An 18,387-nucleotide genomic window follows, 5' to 3' on the forward strand; every position below is an offset into this window, starting at 1 on the left:
GATCTTATATGAAATTAAGTGACAAAAATATCGAAATTTATAGAAATGTGTGTTGTGGAAAACAAATTTAAAGCATAGAAGTTAGTGGGGTGTAGGAAAGGATAGTTTGATCGTTCAATATTTACCACATCAATAAACCAAAGTAAGAGATATGTGATCTTTGATGAGAGTGGGTGAGAAGTTATAGTAGAAGTTATTTTTTTAATGGGTCAGAAGTTATCTTTGAAGTGGGTGGGAACTTAGTGGATATGAATGATAACCGTTTCGTAAGAGAATGACACGTGGCTTGAAATATCCTAAATTCACTCTCGTAGCAGAATCATTGTGGTGTTGACACGTGGCAAAATAATTCTTTGAGTGATTTTGCTTTATATTATATATAGATATAGATTTGTTCAATTTAAATGAGATTTAACAATTCATGTGTCTGAACGTCCGGAACCACACAAGATGGGAAAGGAAAGAGAAAGAGTAATGCAGAGACTAAATGGAGACCAGTGTTTAAACAAGTGGGCTTACTTTGAGCATCACAACAAAGATACTGGAAAGATTTGGAATTATGCTAATGAAATCATTAGAAGACAAATTCAAGAGAGAGCATAAGGACGAAAGCTTCCTAACTCACTATTTGGCCATCTTATACACAGAAGGAACATGATCATCTACAATTTGAAATAAAATACACAATCCTGCAGTTTTAATCTTACTGTCCAATATTTTCATTCATTTTCAAACTTCATTTTCCCTCATTATAATTTTTTTTATGAACTATGTACTCCGCCGTTGTTTCACAGCGGCAGAGAATCCAATATTATACATGGCGGCTTTAGGCAAAGAATTCAGGCAGATATGATAACAAGCGGAAGTCAAAAGATGGAGATTCCTGTGTTACAAATCTGCAGAGATAATAAATGGATTCCTGTCCTTGGCCTCTACACTGTTTCATTCTTATTTTCGAAGACATTACCTCACATGTAGAGTGTATTACAAAATTAGAATATAACAAATCAATTCAAGACCTAATTCAGATAATGAAAACGATGCAGATATCACATAGATGTCAGAGTGTATGAGTAGTTGTACTCTGTTTTTTTTCTCTATATTAAGCATAGCAAAAACATCTAATGTGCTTTACAAATTTCAGTTAGTATACACTGTAAACAGTTAAACACATACATTCAATTTGTCACACATCTCTCCATTTTTAAATTTCTCTCTTTTTTTAGTTTTTTTCGTTGTTCAGCCCCGGAGGAGGATATCTTACACTGTCTCAGAGATTGCCCTCACTCCCAAGAAATTTGGCTAAGGCTTGGGGCATTGGCGTGGACTAATTTTGGTGTTGGAGATCATCGCAGTTGGATCAGCAGCCTCGAATTAGGAATAGCGTGAAGTTCTTGGCTGGTGTGTGGTGAGTGTGGAAATGGAGGAATAACATGGTTTTCGAGGATTCACCTTGGTCGGTTGATGAAGCTTGGCGTAAGCTTTGTCATGAGCACGATGAGTTCATTACTTTTTCAGATGGGGATGCAGGGGATCCTGGGTCTTGGCTGAGTTCCAGGTGGCAACCGCCGAGGCAAGGGACTGTTAAGCTGAACGTGGATGGGAGTTTTTGGGAGCAGGATCGTTGTATGGGGGCGGGTGGCTTGATTCGGGATGATCAAGGCAAATGGTTGTGCGGTTTTTATGCTCACCGAAGAGGGGGGAATGCGTTAATTGCAGAAGCTACTGCACTGTTGATAGGCCTGAAGCTGGTGTGGGATCGGGGTCATCGTCATGTCATGGTGGAGGTGGACTGTGGGGAGCTGCTGCAGGCGATGGAGGATGAAGAGAGCTGTCATTTTCTGCCCATCCTGAATGTCATTCGCAGCTTCAAGACCAGGGATTGGAGCTTGAGCATTCATGTAGCCCGTCGAGAATGCAATGCGACGGCGGATTCCCTCGCCAAGACAGGAGTTCGATCAGCTTTGATGGACGTTTGCTTCTTGGAAGACCCTCCTTCAGATGTTGAAACGCTAGTCCTTATGGACTCTTTGTTTGTTCGTTAGTTTTTGTAGCTCTGTTAGTTTTCAGATGAAGCAAAAAAAAAAAGAAGTGAGTAAAATTATTTAAACTAAATATAGTTGATAAAATAAACAAAACCTTTATTAAATAACCAAATCCAATAACGAGACTATTGCTAATTAGAAGCGCCAGGGCCACATAATTAAGCCAGAAATGACAACCAAAAAAGGTAAAAGAAAGAGATTATTATACACTCTACAGTCACAACTTACAACCACCTATGATTCCTTCAAACAGGAAATTCAACGCAAAACCTCATTCAACAGTGTTCTCTAAGGACCTCAACTCTAATGTGATAACCAATTAGGGACTTCAGTTTAAAATCTATCACCTAAAGCCCACTTTGACAATCAATTAAGGACCTCAACTTAACAAAAAAGCAATAGTAATTAAAACAAATTGTCACAAACACCATGTGTGTTGCTCATGTTATCAATTATTTCATATACCACATTCGACATTGTTGCCTTTAAACATTTTTATTAATAAAGTTGAGGTCCTTAATTGGTAAAAATTAAAGTCCAGTCCCTGATTGGTTTATCATAAAAAGTTTCAAGTCCTGAACTAATGCCTCATTAGGATCCCTAAAACCTACCATATACACTTAAATAATATGTACAAGTACAATTAAGAATCGGTACCATCATAGCATGGGAAAAGATAATACCGATTCAACATTGTATTCATTTTTCAATATGCTCAAGCTGCAAGCACCAGAACTTTGATTGTGCCTTGACTATTTGCAGTTAGTACGGTTGGGCGATCACTCTTCCAGCATACAGCGCTGATGAAGTAAGATCCAGCCTCATCCTCCGCATCATCCATCTCAGGGGAACTAAATCTATGCCAAGTCAGAGGCTTGGAGATTTCCTGCAAAGGGTGAATAAATCTTCAGCTATTTACTTAGGCAAATGCAAGGGAAACTATTTGTTTCATTAAAACCCACAAACCTTGTGGTAGACAAATACTTCATTTGTTTCACTGCCACATGCAATGTATTCACTGCTTACTGTAAGGCCAACAAAGTTTTTCTCATTTGTGTGGCCTCTGAAAGTTCGAACCTGCACACATTTGAATAAAAATGAAGAAATTAAAAATAAATCACAATTGAAGAGTCAAAATTTTCCAATTTAAATGTTTTAACAGATTTCAGACAGCATTAGTCCATTTTACACAATTCAAAACCGATTCTATAGTCCGCCTTAAATGGTCTGCAAACCAATTTTGATAAGTTTCAGCCAAAAAAAATTTTAATGAAAAGGAAGTGATACCCATAAACTTACAATACACAAATGCGTATTTAGATTGTTACAATAAAATTAGAGAACTGATACTTTTTATACATTTACGATAAAATTATTGGTAGGCACTTAACTTGCAGCAGACAGATTGATAGTATACATATTAAGCAACAAAAGCCAACAGGAGTCCAAAACTTGAATGCAGAATGAAGGATAAATTTGATAATAATCAATCTATAGGGAGAAACTATTTTTCTTAGATTACTCACTGGTAAATTTTGCTTAACATCCCATAATCGCAGTGTACTATCCGTTGATGCAGATGCAAGTTCATCATTAGACAAAAATTTCACGTATGACACAGCCTTCCTGTGCCCACTGAAAACATGGACCGGACGGCTAGTATTTCTCAAATCATAATAATGGATGTGATGATCAGCTGACCCAACCTGTAACAATATTTGAAAATTATACCGTATAAGATATGTTCAATTTATGACATCAAGAATATAAGAAGACTAGTCACTATTACAGAAAATGAGAAGGGTCAAGTATCATTCTAAATTAAGAGTTTCATGCAATCATTGTTGGTAGTTGCACAAATGCAGCTACTATCCAAAAGTGAAATCCTAAAATGCACTGTCCAGAATATACAAATACAGGCAGACAAGGAACCCAACCATTTGGATATCTACAATCGTCTGTATCATTCAATTAACTATGCCACACAACCATGACAAGCTGGCAGATGAATGATATAAATTATAATACACAGATGGGATCAAATATAAAGTGAACTAAATTGAGATATTCTCTGCTAATTGAATGAAAGGCACATACTGCAATGAAGTTGCCACATCCAGGATTATACTTGACACAACATATGTTTGCTTTCATGTCTATATTCAGGACACTAGCCTCCTGGTTTGTACACCATATTTTGACCTGCTCAAAGAAAAGGGAGAAATTACAATTAGTTCAATTTCAATCACTTATCCACCATGCAATTCAATTGGCAGGAAAAGCTATACTATCTCTTTAAAATAAATATGAATTAATAAAAGAATATATTTGATGGGATCCAGATGAATGAAAAGAAAATGTGAATGGTGAACACAAACAAGAAGAAGGATTCATTCAGATTGTAAGATTTGGGGATCCAAGCAAGTTGTCAAATGGGAAAGGAAAAACCCTATATTGATGGGGAATCCCTTGGAAGGAGAATTATCTCCTTTCATCTCAGTTTGATTCAATGAACAATTATAGAATTGTCCTTTCTCTTTCTCTCTTTTATATCTCTCCCTTCTTTTTCTGAGATCTAAAAGTTTCGCCTCGAGTCCGTAACAATATTTGTACTCCATTTTGCTATCTGGAAAATCCCTTAAAATGCATATCAGCACTATAGCCTAGATATGATCATATCTCCTTTACGAAGTGCCAAATGAAACTTGGTTATTATCCAATCAAATAGCTAAAGGTAAGCGTGTTTAATTTTTCTTTGCTTCAACTTGCTTGAATAATGAAGAAATATGATAAGTAGGCTGTAAACTGTAAGGATTTGCTTGAAAAGAGCCACAAGCATGTTGTAGAACAACAGAGACAAACACAAGCTCTTGAGAAGACAACAATTATCATGCCAAAAAAATGATTTTGACTACGCAAAATGCAAGAAAAAAAATTGCAAGGTCTTACATCAGTAAAAATTAGTAGGATTACACAACAAAAAATGAAGTTTGTAAATCAATAATTAAGAAATATATGCTACTAATGTTTTGTTGCAAAAGTGTCAGAAATTACGGATACATTGAAGAAAAATTGGCATTAAAACTTCCTAATAAATGTTCCAAAGTACCTTACAGTCATCACTACCAGAGACCAGCATAGAGGGATCTGTTCTTGAAAAATCAACACTCCAAGCACGTTTTTCATGCTCTTCATATTCCATTAAACTCTGCCAAACAAAATGATAGTCATGAGTGACAAAAGGGAAAAACTTTTACGCGAGCATACAACAAAAAACAAAGAAATCAGTGAGTTAAGATACCGAAACATCTGATGCAAGAACAAAGTGATAATTAGATTTCACAATTACCTTCCGAGTGGTTACATCCCACACAGTCACAATTCCTTCATAATCACTACTAGCTATTTGGTTCTTAGCAAATTTATTCCAACTCAAGCAACTGAGTTTTGAACGTGTAGTCATCTCCACTACAGGACAATGAGCATCTGTAGGTTCATTCACAACCTGGAAAGCAATAAAATAGGGAATGGTTATTTCTGCATCATAATCTATATAGCGTTAGGCATAACAACCCCTCAGGCACTAAAAATATATGTAGTTCTGATTCTAAAGCTCGCTCACTTCGGTTATATATGTGCCAGTTAAAGTACAAAAAAAAAGTTAACTAGAAATGCTATAAATAATTCCAAGGAAATGGCAGTAAGTCAAATATTATATGTTTTTCCTTTATTTTAAAATAAGGAAATCTATCTAATTTTTTCTAATTATTTCATATAATTTATATGTCCCCTCAAATAGTTACTGATGTTGTTTTTCAAAGTTCAAATGTTTGAGAATGGCTCTTCTCCCAAAAACCATTCATGTGTCCTTAGTCTGTTAGCATTAAGTTACATGTTAATAAATAGACTGCTAGTATAGAAAGGAGTATATTCATTCAAATGTATTCTGTTTTTGGGAGACGACGGGGCTCTCAAAAGCCAGGTATAACCATTCTGTTTCAGTTTCTACTATCTCTGTAATTCTTCATTGAACTAGGTCTCTTCTCCACATTAGAGCAAGGGAAAACAGTTATTACCTTAAACAATTTAAGTTCATTTCTCCTTATTCTGATCCAGTTCAGTAAAAAGTTTTCCCAAATAATAACAAAAGTAATAGGTCATCCATCTTACCGCAGAAAAGTCAAAAACTTTAATGCACCGTGAAACCCCAGCAGTAGCAAACAAATCATCATCACGGTCAAACTCTATGCTGCAATATTCATGGTAAACCACACATTCAGTACATACAGTAAGCGTAGAAAACTTCAGTACTTCAATATAACTTAAATGTTCAACAAGATCACTTCTTATCATTCATGGAGTTTCATTTGTCTGCCTCCTTCACATTAAAGACAACATCACGAGCAAGAGAAAGTATATCAGCTTATAAATAACCTACATGTTTGTTATAGTACGCAACATTCTTATTTTAAAATAATCTATCTCCAGCACGAAATGTGAACAGGAAAGCAGAGAGTCCAGCATGATCCATATGGAATACTTCATGACATAACACGTGCAAATCAAGACACAAAATTGGATAATCACAAATAATGTAACTAGGCCATTGCTCACAAATTTTACATTAACAACTTGAAGAAACAACTCATTATACAAACTACAGCTTAAAGATTGCACCCTAAGAAGATAACAATAATGAATATAAAATATTTCATAGCCTTTCATCTCAAGGAAATAGCCAACCCCTTTGCTAACTTTTCCCCTGACACTCATCCAGACACCACAGTTCATTAATGGAAAATAATACACCAGCAATACTAGTGGAGATATTGGTGTACTCATCTTCAAGAGATTTTGCATTAAGAATCTAGCTTTAGAGATTCAGAGACATTTCACGTAAATAAGGACCTTCTCCACAGTGGATAGTTACCAGATCAGAAAAATTATCACTCAAATGAACCTAGAGACAAAAATTACAGGGGAGAAGGAAGGGAATAAATATATACAACTGTTTGATATTAATATTTTGAAAAGGGGGAAATGGTATTGTTCGACTAATATATACATGGGATGGGGTTTTATAAAGTCAGCAATGTCTTGAAAGGCTAAAATCCAAAAATTAAGTTGCTTGCCTCACTTCTTTTGTCAGTTGGATCAGGAAGGCAAGGGCCAGAAAGCATCTTAATTACAATTAGGTACCCACAAAAACCAGGGGCATTGTCAATTTCAGTGGCAAACAAGAGAAAGCATAAAGGAAAAGGATTGGAAGCTAGGCCTCCGAGAGGGTCCTACTGTACTGACCAAATGTCCAATATACCTATTACACAATGATGTAAAATCCACATTATCCTTCCACCAATATATGAAAGTGTATGAAATCAATAATAACCAGAAAAAAGGATTTGGCGAAGAAAAGATCAGTCATGACGAAGAGCATTGACTTTCATGTTAAATGAATATTTGGAGTGGTGTTGATGAAGAACATAACAATTAAAGTTAATCACAGACCTATGAATACATTCTATGCAAAAATCCCTTTGAATCCAAACTTTATCAATATTGAACAAAAGGAAAAAGAAAAACAAAAGGAAAAGGAAAGAAAAGCTTTCATCCCATCAATTATATTTAAAATGGTCTCATATCTCTTTGATTATACAAAATATTACAATATAGTGGAGAAATCACAGATTACAGACTAAATTAAGAAACCATAATACAATAAGTGACAATAGGTTGGAACAAAACCATTGTTTAGTTTATTTTTCTAAAGTCATAGCTGCAAATGAATACCAAAAGTTCAAAGAGCAATTTTAAATAACAACTCACCTTGATACTATGTTGGCCGAATGAAATATATCCCCATGCCTTAGTTCCGCAATGACTCTCAATCGACTGTTTCAAATGAAGCAAAATGATTGAAGATAATTGTGTATTGCTGACGCCAGAAAATAGTAATTGACATCACGACCTGTATCTCTTTAGCAAGTCCCAATGTAAATGGAGAAAAGAGAAGGATTATTTTATTGAATAATTGAAATTAAACACAAAAAGGAGATGACCTCTCCTTCAAGGGTTTTCCCTTCATAAATGATTTCCCCGTTTACAATGGAGCACTTGCTTGATTCACACAAAATATAATTTTTGTAAATGCCCCCTTTCCATCCCTATTTCCCCTTTTCTATCTAAATGATCCTCCTCTAACTAACTAACAGCTCTAACTTTTCCAAACTGCTTTGACTACCCTTTATTCTTCCAGGAAAATACCCTTCTTTCCTTCCAATGTATGACTTCATATTTCAAATGACAGAAGAGAACCAATAGATACCTGTAGCGTGTGAAAGTTGTCAAGACTGACTGAAAATCGTCAAGACCAGCACTATAACCTTCTCGACTTATAAGATTTACATCTCTATCTTGTTGGCTATGGGGTTTATCTGCTGCATGCCGTCTTTTTTGTAGATAACATTCTTGTAGGTCATTGAACTGGAGCAAGGGAAGACAAAGTGGAGTTCAGAGAGGAAATAAATAAAACCAAGTATATAGATGAATATTCAGCAACAACAACAAAAAAACAATAGAAGGCAGCATATACCAGAAGTTGTTCAGAAAAATCATGACTTAAGTTATAAGGCATTAAGACAAAATAAGAGAACTTAAGAAGCAAAGAAACATTAAATCAGAATCTAATTTTGATACAAGTTTTGCTCTTCATAAGCAATAAAGTTTGCTATCAGCTAAGTTTTTCTTAACTGCATTTCCGGTTTGATGTTTATTTTATTATAATTTAGCCACAATTTTTATTGGGCTACAATTGTAACTTGAGGTCTCAAGAAATTATATCATGATATTTGGGCATTAATTTTTTTGATTTTAGTGGTATAAACTAAGGAGCAAGGGTTGTGAATTAGAGACGATGACCTTAATGAACTAAATAAGCTATTTATGTCAATGTAATGCTTGACATTAGGTAAATGAGATTTTCGAAACACATATAGGATATAGCTTCTTTCAAATGCAATTCCATCTTATAGCATACATAATCTAGGATCTTTTTCTCTTTTTTGTGATCTAATTTCCTTTCTCTTTTCTTTGAAGTATCATCCAAATCTGTTTCCTAGCTTGAGTACCCAATATACAACTACTTGCACGATTCAAAATCGTCCATTTTAAAAAAAAAATCCTTGCCTTCAAAATTCTAATTTGGTAACAAAGCCTATCCTAGATATGTTTATTGTGCCACCCATAAATGGGCCACCGGCAGATGTCTAGTCCGTAAAACACTAAAACTTCACACTTGGGTGTCTAGTCTTGGGTGTGAGGGTGTGTTAAGGTTCCACATAAACTAGATATATGGCCAAATTAATTTTTATAAAGGGGAAAACAATCCTTACCCTTGAGCTCGCTTTAGGAATAGAGTTAGGTCTAACCCAAATTAAGACCTCCATTCAAACAATAAAGCTATTATCAACAGATAAGTTCACACAAGCCCCATACTGATATATGCTTGCCAACTCAAGCCATCCCCCGAGCATCCACCCGAAGATACCTTTAAGGCTTTTAAATCATTTAAGAAGACCAAACTTCTCCCATTTTTAATGTCAACTAACTAATTTTAGATTTCATACACACTAATTTGGTTGCTGTCTTTCTAAGTTCCATAAAACCAACGAGCTTTAGAGTTAAATCTAAGTCTCTCCTAAGATGTGCTACAGCCACATCAACCCTGAAGCTTGTGGCAATAAAAAAATGAGCAGAAAAGAACAAGTACTGTAGCTTTAAATGTGTAGAGTTAAACAGCAACATTTAAGGTGGCATTAAGTGCACATTTGCATGGGGATTGTTCATGAAAAAGCCCAGAACTTCTTTTCATGGTATAAAGCAGAATTTTTCAGGAAATACATAAATAATAAATAAATTCCAATTTTTAGAAAAACTCGTCCGTTAAAATTTTGTACTTTTCCAATTTTCAGTCATGAATTACAACTATTTTGATGCCAGAAAGCTTTTCCCAACAGACATTAAAATTTCAATAAAAATTCACACAGAAATAAAGTAGAAATGAAACCTGTGTATGAACCCTTTTTTTCCTAACTAGAGCAAGACCCGATTGATTTATATACTGTGAATCTGATCCACTGATGGCATCTTTTCTTTGGATTCCATGCCCATGAGAGGTTATTAGGGACTTTCCATCATTTCTTTTGGTATGACTCCCTGAAGACAACCCTCCTCGAAGATTTAACGGACTAGATAAAAGGCCACTGTTCTTCTTATCCATTGATGAATGCCATGATTTTCTTCCACCAGAATCATCAAGCATCCGCAATTTCACAGAGTACCTGTCCCGTGCACGGTATAAGTTCAGTCTATGTTTCTCCACAGAACTAATGTCCTCCTTTATGAATTGAAGATCAGTTTGAACCTGTAAATGAAACACCAATTGATTGCATTAAGTAGCAATATTATGTAACAAAGAAAAATGTCCTAGTGCAATAAAGACCAACTAACACAGGAAAAAAAGAAAAAATTGGAACCTGTGGACCTGTTTAGTTTGAGAAAATGATTTTTGTTTTCATTTATTGTTTTCACTTAATTGTTTCCTGGTTTCACTATTTCGTGTAGAAATCTATGAAAACAGGAAAAAGGGTGAAAATTAGTGACAATTTTCTAATTACTAGTGAAACTAGGAAATAATCTGAAACTATTTTCTCAAACCAAAAAGACATTAAGCTAATGATAATTTAGTAAAAAAAGAAAAGAGATAATTGCATCCATCTCACCTCCTTCAACTCATCAACTTTTTGCTTCCTTAAGCATTGCAAGAAATCTAACAATATTTGCATATTTCTCTCAGCTTCTTCTTGTTCCATTTTTCTTTTCTTCTCAGCAAGTAGTAACAAAAGGGTGTCTAGCTCTTTAATTGTTACATCACAACCCTGCTCCAAGATTCAAAAGAATTAAAAATTAAATAAAAGAAAAAAGGAATCATAACTAACAAAGCACCAACACAGATCCACAAATTCATGCGAGATAGAAATATGTAAAAATAGAGTAATCTTCAGTGAACTAAGCTGTATGGATTCCACAAAATCTAATTAACAAATAAATCTAAAACAAAATTAAAACCCTTCCATAAAATATATTAGACAGTAAAATCTGGAATCAGGTAAAAAAATGTTCAGTCCTTGATCGCGTCGCAAGAATTGTATAACATAATGAATGTCAAAAACCCGCTCCAATTGTCCTCTATTCCTCCTCCATCTGATACCATGTTATTTGATGTTTTAAATTAAATTATAATTATGACATAATGAAATATGGCTCCAATTAACTGAAAGTGTAGATTCTGATAGTACAGAAGGAACAGTGATCACAACAAAGATACGGAAAATCATATAGCAATGACGATTTATATTTTCCCTTAACAGGAAACTAACACTGCAAGCGCTGCAGTATTCCCCCAGCATCCTCCAACTTTAGCTGCCAAGAACAGGGGGCTATTAGTCTTACAAACATTCCTCTTAGTCGAATTTTCTGGAACTTAACTTTCTCGCAGATACAACATGAAAAGCATGATGGAAAACATGTAATTGCAACAAAGACCTCTTACTGATGACCAATTAGCATAGTTAGCAATGGAAGCACCACAGTAAAATGTTTATACAGCTTTGTTTCGTCCCTCAATAAAACCCTAACCCATGGGAGTACTACTAAGTATCAATGCTTCTCGTTATCGTGGCATAACAGCAAGATGCCATATATCCACATTGGAGTTACAAAATTAAATACTCGACAAGTAAAACAATAAGTGCGAACGGATTATAAGTTTACGACAGTCCACAAAATTAAACCAAATCAACTATAACAAAGGTCGCTTCGGAAAAGCCTATTCGAGTTTTTCTTATAGTATAAATGTTAATACAAGTGTTTAGCTAAGCTTACGAAATATTTTATGACCTACCAATAAGCTGTTTTAAGCCTATTTTCATAATAAGCTCATAATAAGGCACTATAACAAAGTCGCTTTTTTAAAAGCTTATTTGAGTTTTTCTTATAGTATAAATGTTTATACAAGTGTTTAGGTAAGCTTATGAAATATTTCATAAAACTACCAATAAGCTGTTTTAAGCCTTATTTCATAAGCTCAAATTAGCTTACCTTATGAATAAGCTCAAATTAGCTTACCTTACTTCTACATAATTATGTTATGTGAGCCTACTTCTTCTCAAATTACCTTATGTAAGTCTTAACAAGTATTTCACTAAGATGTTAACCTAAAAGCACTCAACTCAAGGCACATATCACCCTCAAACAAATTCCAATCAAGAGTGAGTAGGATAGGAGAAATGAACCAACCTTTTGCAATGCCTGCCGGAAATGCTCCACGGGGGTCGCTGTTCTTGATATTTGACGAGCTGATGTCTTCTTCAGTAGCTACAAATGTGGTACAGAAACCGTATAACAATAAGCTGCATTTCGAAGTAGATCAAATTCAAGATAAAAATTCTGCTCGAATCTCATACTCAAGCTCAAGCTACACCTTCAAGCAAGATCTAGAAACTCAAAACACCACGCATTCTACAACAATCATAGATTCTTCTTCGAAATGCAATTTTCAAAACCGAATTAAGCTCAATTCAAATCATGCTACTGAGGAAGGGAGATTAGGGCGAACCTTATCGAGCAACAAGTTAGGGAACAAGTTGCTGTTGGTGAGGTAGTGGCCACAGCAAGGGCAATCGCTCTTGTTCCCGAGGTGAGTGATGATGCACATGTAGCAGAAGCTATGGCCGCAGGCGGTGAGGAACGCGTCCTTGATGATCTGCATGCAAATCGGGCACAAGAAGTCCTTATCCGGCTCCGACATCGAGACCGGAAACGCAGCGTCTCCGGCGACGACAGCGGCGGCGGCTTCTGCGACGGCGAGAGATTTAGATGGCTCGGGTCTCACGGCGGGGACTAACGGCCCCACTGAGAGCTCTTCCATGAGAGGTGGCGGTGGTGGTGGTGGTTTGTGGCGGTTTCTTCTTGCGGAAGAGTGTTGTTGATTCTGTTTTGGTGAAGGTGTGGTGGTGATTTTGTGTTGGATGTTGTTTTGTGTGTGTGAGAGGGGAAAAGAGAGTGGGTCCCATAAGTGTAAGTTTGTGAGGGTGAGAGAACTCCACGTGATGGCTTTGCTTGCAGCTTCATGCTTATAAGCCACATCACATAATGTTAGCCTCTAGATGGGTCTCTCTCTATCAACCTACTTGAATCAAAATATCAAATAAGAGATGAAACTTCTTACACCTTAATGTTTATGTGTACACACGTGTTGGCTCACTTGGTGAGGACGGAACTCATCCCCTTTGTGTGTTAACTCTCGTTGTTAATGGGAGTGTCGAGTTGGTGAGTGATTTATAAGAGCAACTCCAATGCAGACGAGCTCTTAAACACACTATATTCTGCACTATTCCTGTTAACTCGTACTACCACATCAGACTTAAGAGCATGCTAAGAGCCTGAAGCAAATTTTGCTCCAATGCAAGGGCTCTTAAATTACTATTACAAGGGTCACACTCGTATCCCACCATAGGGCATTAATTTATAATATTTATTTTCACCCAATTTATTTATTTATTTTAATCAATACTTCAACTAAAATTTAATTTAATTTATATATAATGAATAGATGAGAGAAAGTAGAGAGAGAGGCTCTGGGTGGCAGCAGCGGTGGCGCCAGCCACGGTGGTGGAAGACTACGGCCAGGAATGGCCAAGGATCCTATCACCGTTTTGGGCAGGAGAGGCAGAGGAGGGATTTCGGTTATGGAGGTTCCTGGCGGGTTTCAAGACAGCATTATGATCTACCTCCTCGTCGGAGGTTGGAGACTAATCATGCCTCGCAGTCTTCACGGCCATGGGCTGGCAACTTTCGCCAACAGCAGCGGAGGCGGGTGGCGCCCCGTCAATTCTCGCGCCCAGGAGCTGTCTCAACTAGATACGATCAACAGAAACAACCTGGGATTTTACATGATCAAAGGCAACCTGGGATTTTACATGATCAGAGGCACACAACTATGAAACAACAGAGTTCTTCTCGAGATTGCAATGACTTTAAGATGCAGCGGGAGTTGTTTTCGGTGTATGTTGATGGATTGAGTGATCGAATCACCTTACTGAAACTGAGAAGCTATTTTGGGAAGGCAGGGAGGGTGAGAGATGTTTATATTCAATTCAAGAAAAAATTTCAGCGACGGTTTCGGTATGGCTTTGTTCGCTTTCAAAAGGAGGAAGAGGCATTGACGACGATTCGAATTCTCAATGGGTCATGCTTCGAGGGTAATTATCTTGTTGTGAAAAAAGCAAAGATAAAACAAGCTCTCAACAATGTCAAAACAGAGGCACAAGAACGCCAACAACCAAAAAAGCAAAGGAAAGTTTGGCGCCGTAAATCCCAGCAAAGTAAGCAACCAAGTGACAATATTGCAATACCGAAAGAGGAATCCGCTTCAGTCCAGCCACAGGAGGATGCAGTGGCATGTCGTTTGAGTCTTTCGGCATCAGATTTGGACAACTTTTGGTACCAACGGTGTGCCCGGGCAATGACACTTGAATCAAAGCCAGTTGACATCATTCAGGATGAATTGGCACAGATTGGAATGTATAATTTTCGTTTCATCCCGCTTGGTGCAAATGAGGTACTGTTAGAGTTTCAGGATAAGGAAGAGATGGAGTCAACACTAGCGGAATGCAGATTTTTTCTGGAACAGAAGTTGACAGAGTTGAGGCCGTGTACACTGCTAACTTATGGGGTAGCACACTTGGTTTGGATTCGTTTATGGCAAGTCCCGTTAGGATTATGGTCAGAGCCTTTTTTTACCGCTGTGGGGAATAGATTGGGGAGTTTTGTGAGTCTGGATACAGCAACTGAAATGCGACATAGGGCTGATTTTGCTCGCATTTTGGTTCGAACGCATCATCCACTGCTTCACTGTTTTACCATGGCAGTTGACGTAGAGGGCACTGCGTTTATAATTTTGGTGGAGAAAGATGATGCTGCCTATGACTATGGCAAGGTTGAATGTATGCCGTCTACGCCGGTGAAAATTTACAACTCCGAGGACGACGTTTAGTCATATGACGATTCTGAGAATAAGGAAGATGAAGATGTAGATGAAACACATGCTCCAATTCTCTTTAGTGAGAAAGATTATGAATCTGTTGTTGATGTTGCATCAGATGAAGAAGATGAGCTTTTTAGGGATGAAAATCTGGAAGGGTTACACGTGATTCAGGATGAGGATTTTTTAACGTTGAATGATGAAGCCTGTAACACCCCGATTTCGGTGGCGTCACTTTAGTAACCAAAAGATAAACTAATGCGGAAAAACGTGAATATTTTTTTTTTGATAATAATAAAGACAAGACTGAATTAAATAAAACCCAAATGCGAAAAGCAATAAAACTAATATACAATATATATAACAGCCCTCGCTGTAAGTAGCAACCTCGTCACGAGTAACCTCCAGTGACGGAAAGAGAGGTGTAAAGCCCGTAGGCAATATGTACAAACCAAATGAAAAAGTTGAGTGTCCGCAACTCACACCTTCAAAAAATTGAGAATAAGTTAGCCTAGATGGCCTAACAACAAGACCTCCTAAGTCCAACCAACTCTCTGTGATTCCCGTAGAGAACCACACAAAAAGCTATCGGTGGGAAACTACCCTGTCCCAAAGAAAACAAATGACAGTCAGAGCTAAGACTCTACTCCTACACTAATCCTATCTCGAGGAGCTCATACCAGCACTCAAAACTATGTGCTAGCATGATCGTCGTCTGAATCAGAATCCAGAACGACTAAGTCTAGGTACACTACCCGTCCTCCTCTCGCCACAGCGATACGCTCCGGTGCTGGACTCACGGACTTAGGGCCCGATCCATGATCATCTATAACAGCAACGGTGGGTGAACTGGACTCTGCCGAAGGCACTCCCACTGGCTCCTCCTCCGAAGGATCCTCCTCATCCGAGGATGACGGTGGTGGTGGTGGTCCTCCTGCTCCTGGTCCGCAATGCACACCTGGTGGCAAGTTGAAACTGACAGTGCATCTCCGCAGCACTCCTGACGTCAAGACTCCTACCCTATCAACATGGTCCTCCATAATCCGCCCCGAGTAAGTCGCTCGATGGCTAGCGGGGTCAACCACCCACGAACCGGGGTCGTCCTGGTCAATCATCTCGTATCTAATCCCCCCCGAAGGGTGGACCATTGTGAACCAGTCCGCAATGGACATCTGACAAAAGGCGTTGTCCGCCAAAACACACACAGAAGACGCGAGGGTCAACTCCAAAGAATTATGTAAATATTAAACCCAATAGGTACAAATAAGAGATAGTCACTTAGGCTTATAGCTAGGGATAACATCCTAGGGTTGCATATTCCACAATGAACATAAACAACAACAATAACAATTAGCATGCATCAGATAAGATTAGCAATTATCAATCACACTCAGCAACTAAGTCAGTATGCATGTTGCATGACATGATATGACGGTTAACCCAGTTAACCAAATGCATTCCGGAACGGATGGACATCAACGGATCAGCCCTAGCACCAGCCACGGTGGGACCATTTCGGCCCGCGTGCCTCTTACTCCAACAACAACGGTAGTCAGATCAGCCGTAACCCGTAGGTCTGCCATTTCGGTCTGCTACAAGAGTCGTCTACAAACGCTCTTACACGGCATTCCGGGTCTTATGACCATTTTGGAAACCGACGAGGTCCAGAGTACGTCCTGTGTTAATACCTCATTAATGTTGCATGAATGCAGGATGATTAGTCAAACAACGTCTCCGAATCTCACTCGACACATCGCCACGTGTTCTAGCTAAATTAAAGTCTCTAAAAGCTTACCCTAAGGTAACAGTCGATTCTGCGACAAAAGACTCATCTCTACCACAACACATAACTCATGATGATCTCCAAATCATCCGACTCATCTCAAACCGATGGTCAAAACTGCTCAACGAGCAAGAGTATCAACATACTCGGAAACTATCAATTTCCCGGACTTATCCCCCGGATAGCCCAACAACACAGCTGCTCCAACAACACAAGAGCATCAACATACTCAATACTTCTCAACTTCCTCAACACTTGGATCCGACGACACTTCTCGTTTTCCAAAAACTAAGATTTGCATCCTAAGCTTCCTTTCGAGTTTGTTATCATTATTTGAAGATTTAGAGGTTGTTTAATGTCTTATGAGTTTTCTTTACAAAATGATATCCTTTTAGTCTTATCGCAAATCCTATAAGTTCTCGGGATCTCCTAATCCCCAACTGACTCCAGAGAATGTCTCGATCCATAAAACACCATAACAAGGCCCGAATCTCATTCGTCCTATCAAACTTTCTCAAAACTCTCAAAATAAAATCGGCATGACCTGCCCGCTATTCTCACTACTCAGAATCTCAGATTTCATTGCAAAAGCATAATTAACTCAGCACAATCAACCAACATGTCATATATCAACATATTATGCAATATCCAGGTAGCACTTAGCATATAAGGCATGCATCACACATCCTAAATTACCCAATTAGCACTTAGCATGTAATTCACTCTCAAAAACATTCAGTAGATGAATCATCTACATTGTCAGCCGAAGCCTCAGAAAACATTTTTCCAATCAAACACAAACAAGTGCATAAACAGTAAACAATGTCGAAAGCATCGACCCTAATCATTAACTAGAGATTCAGTGAGTAGCCCTCACCTGTAGGTTCTCCAGAGTGATCTTAGAACTCTTCCTCACAAGCAAAGCGTTGCTCCTCAGGAAATTCCTCAAAAGCACCTTTAACATAAAACCACAGAATACTATCAGAATCTATCGGAAACTAAGCTATCAATACTTACTAAGGTTACACGAATTAGTACATACTCCGAGGTACGAGAATCTAGCGCGAAAGGACAAGTTTTCGAAAAAGGAATTTTCCTCCCTCCCCCTTAGAGTGCTCGACCACTTTTGGTAATTGTAGGGTTCGATTTTTCTTCGATCAAACTTGGTTCCTATGCTATCATTAGCCGTAACTAAGGGTATTCTAAACTCGGAAAAATTATCGGGTCAAAAACTGTCGCAGGGGTATTTTGGTCATGATTTTTAACTTAGAATTTCAAAACTGAAATCCCGAAAAGCAAATTTGACGGGGACGTCACCAACGACGTTTATGACAACTAATCCTACTAGCACTAATCTAAGGCGATAGTTTTCAGCCCAAAAGACGAAGCTTTACTCCAAAAATGGGTATTTGAGGCATAAATTGATTCCGGCGGAATTTCGGTGACATAACGGAAAA

At 37.7% G+C, this 18,387-nt stretch overlaps 1 protein-coding gene across 2 annotated transcripts; it reads right to left on the reverse strand.

Annotated features, from left to right (window-relative positions):
* Positions 1–925: 925 nt before the first annotated feature.
* On the reverse strand, positions 926–13,180 carry LOC130733501 (E3 ubiquitin-protein ligase COP1). Of its 2 annotated transcripts, XM_057585717.1 has the most exons (14): positions 12,721–13,180; positions 12,402–12,479; positions 10,826–10,981; positions 10,111–10,467; positions 8,371–8,528; positions 7,872–7,937; positions 6,216–6,294; positions 5,395–5,550; positions 5,155–5,253; positions 4,143–4,247; positions 3,572–3,751; positions 3,012–3,122; positions 2,729–2,931; positions 926–2,056 (listed from the first exon to the last, which is right to left on the reverse strand). In XM_057585717.1, the coding sequence occupies exons 1-13, from the start codon at positions 13,030–13,032 to the stop codon at positions 2,761–2,763; spliced, it is 2,028 nt and encodes a 675-aa protein (XP_057441700.1). In that variant the 5' UTR covers positions 13,033–13,180; the 3' UTR covers positions 926–2,056; positions 2,729–2,760. The 2 variants fall into 2 exon arrangements, with proteins under 2 accessions (XP_057441700.1, XP_057441699.1); XM_057585716.1 differs by lacking the exon at positions 926–2,056 and having other exon boundaries at positions 2,121–2,931; positions 12,721–13,179.
* Between the last annotated feature and the right edge of the window lie 5,207 nt (positions 13,181–18,387).

The sequence above is a fragment of the Lotus japonicus genome, chromosome 1 (genome assembly GCF_012489685.1).
Source record: "Lotus japonicus ecotype B-129 chromosome 1, LjGifu_v1.2".
NCBI lineage: Eukaryota > Viridiplantae > Streptophyta > Magnoliopsida > Fabales > Fabaceae > Lotus > Lotus japonicus.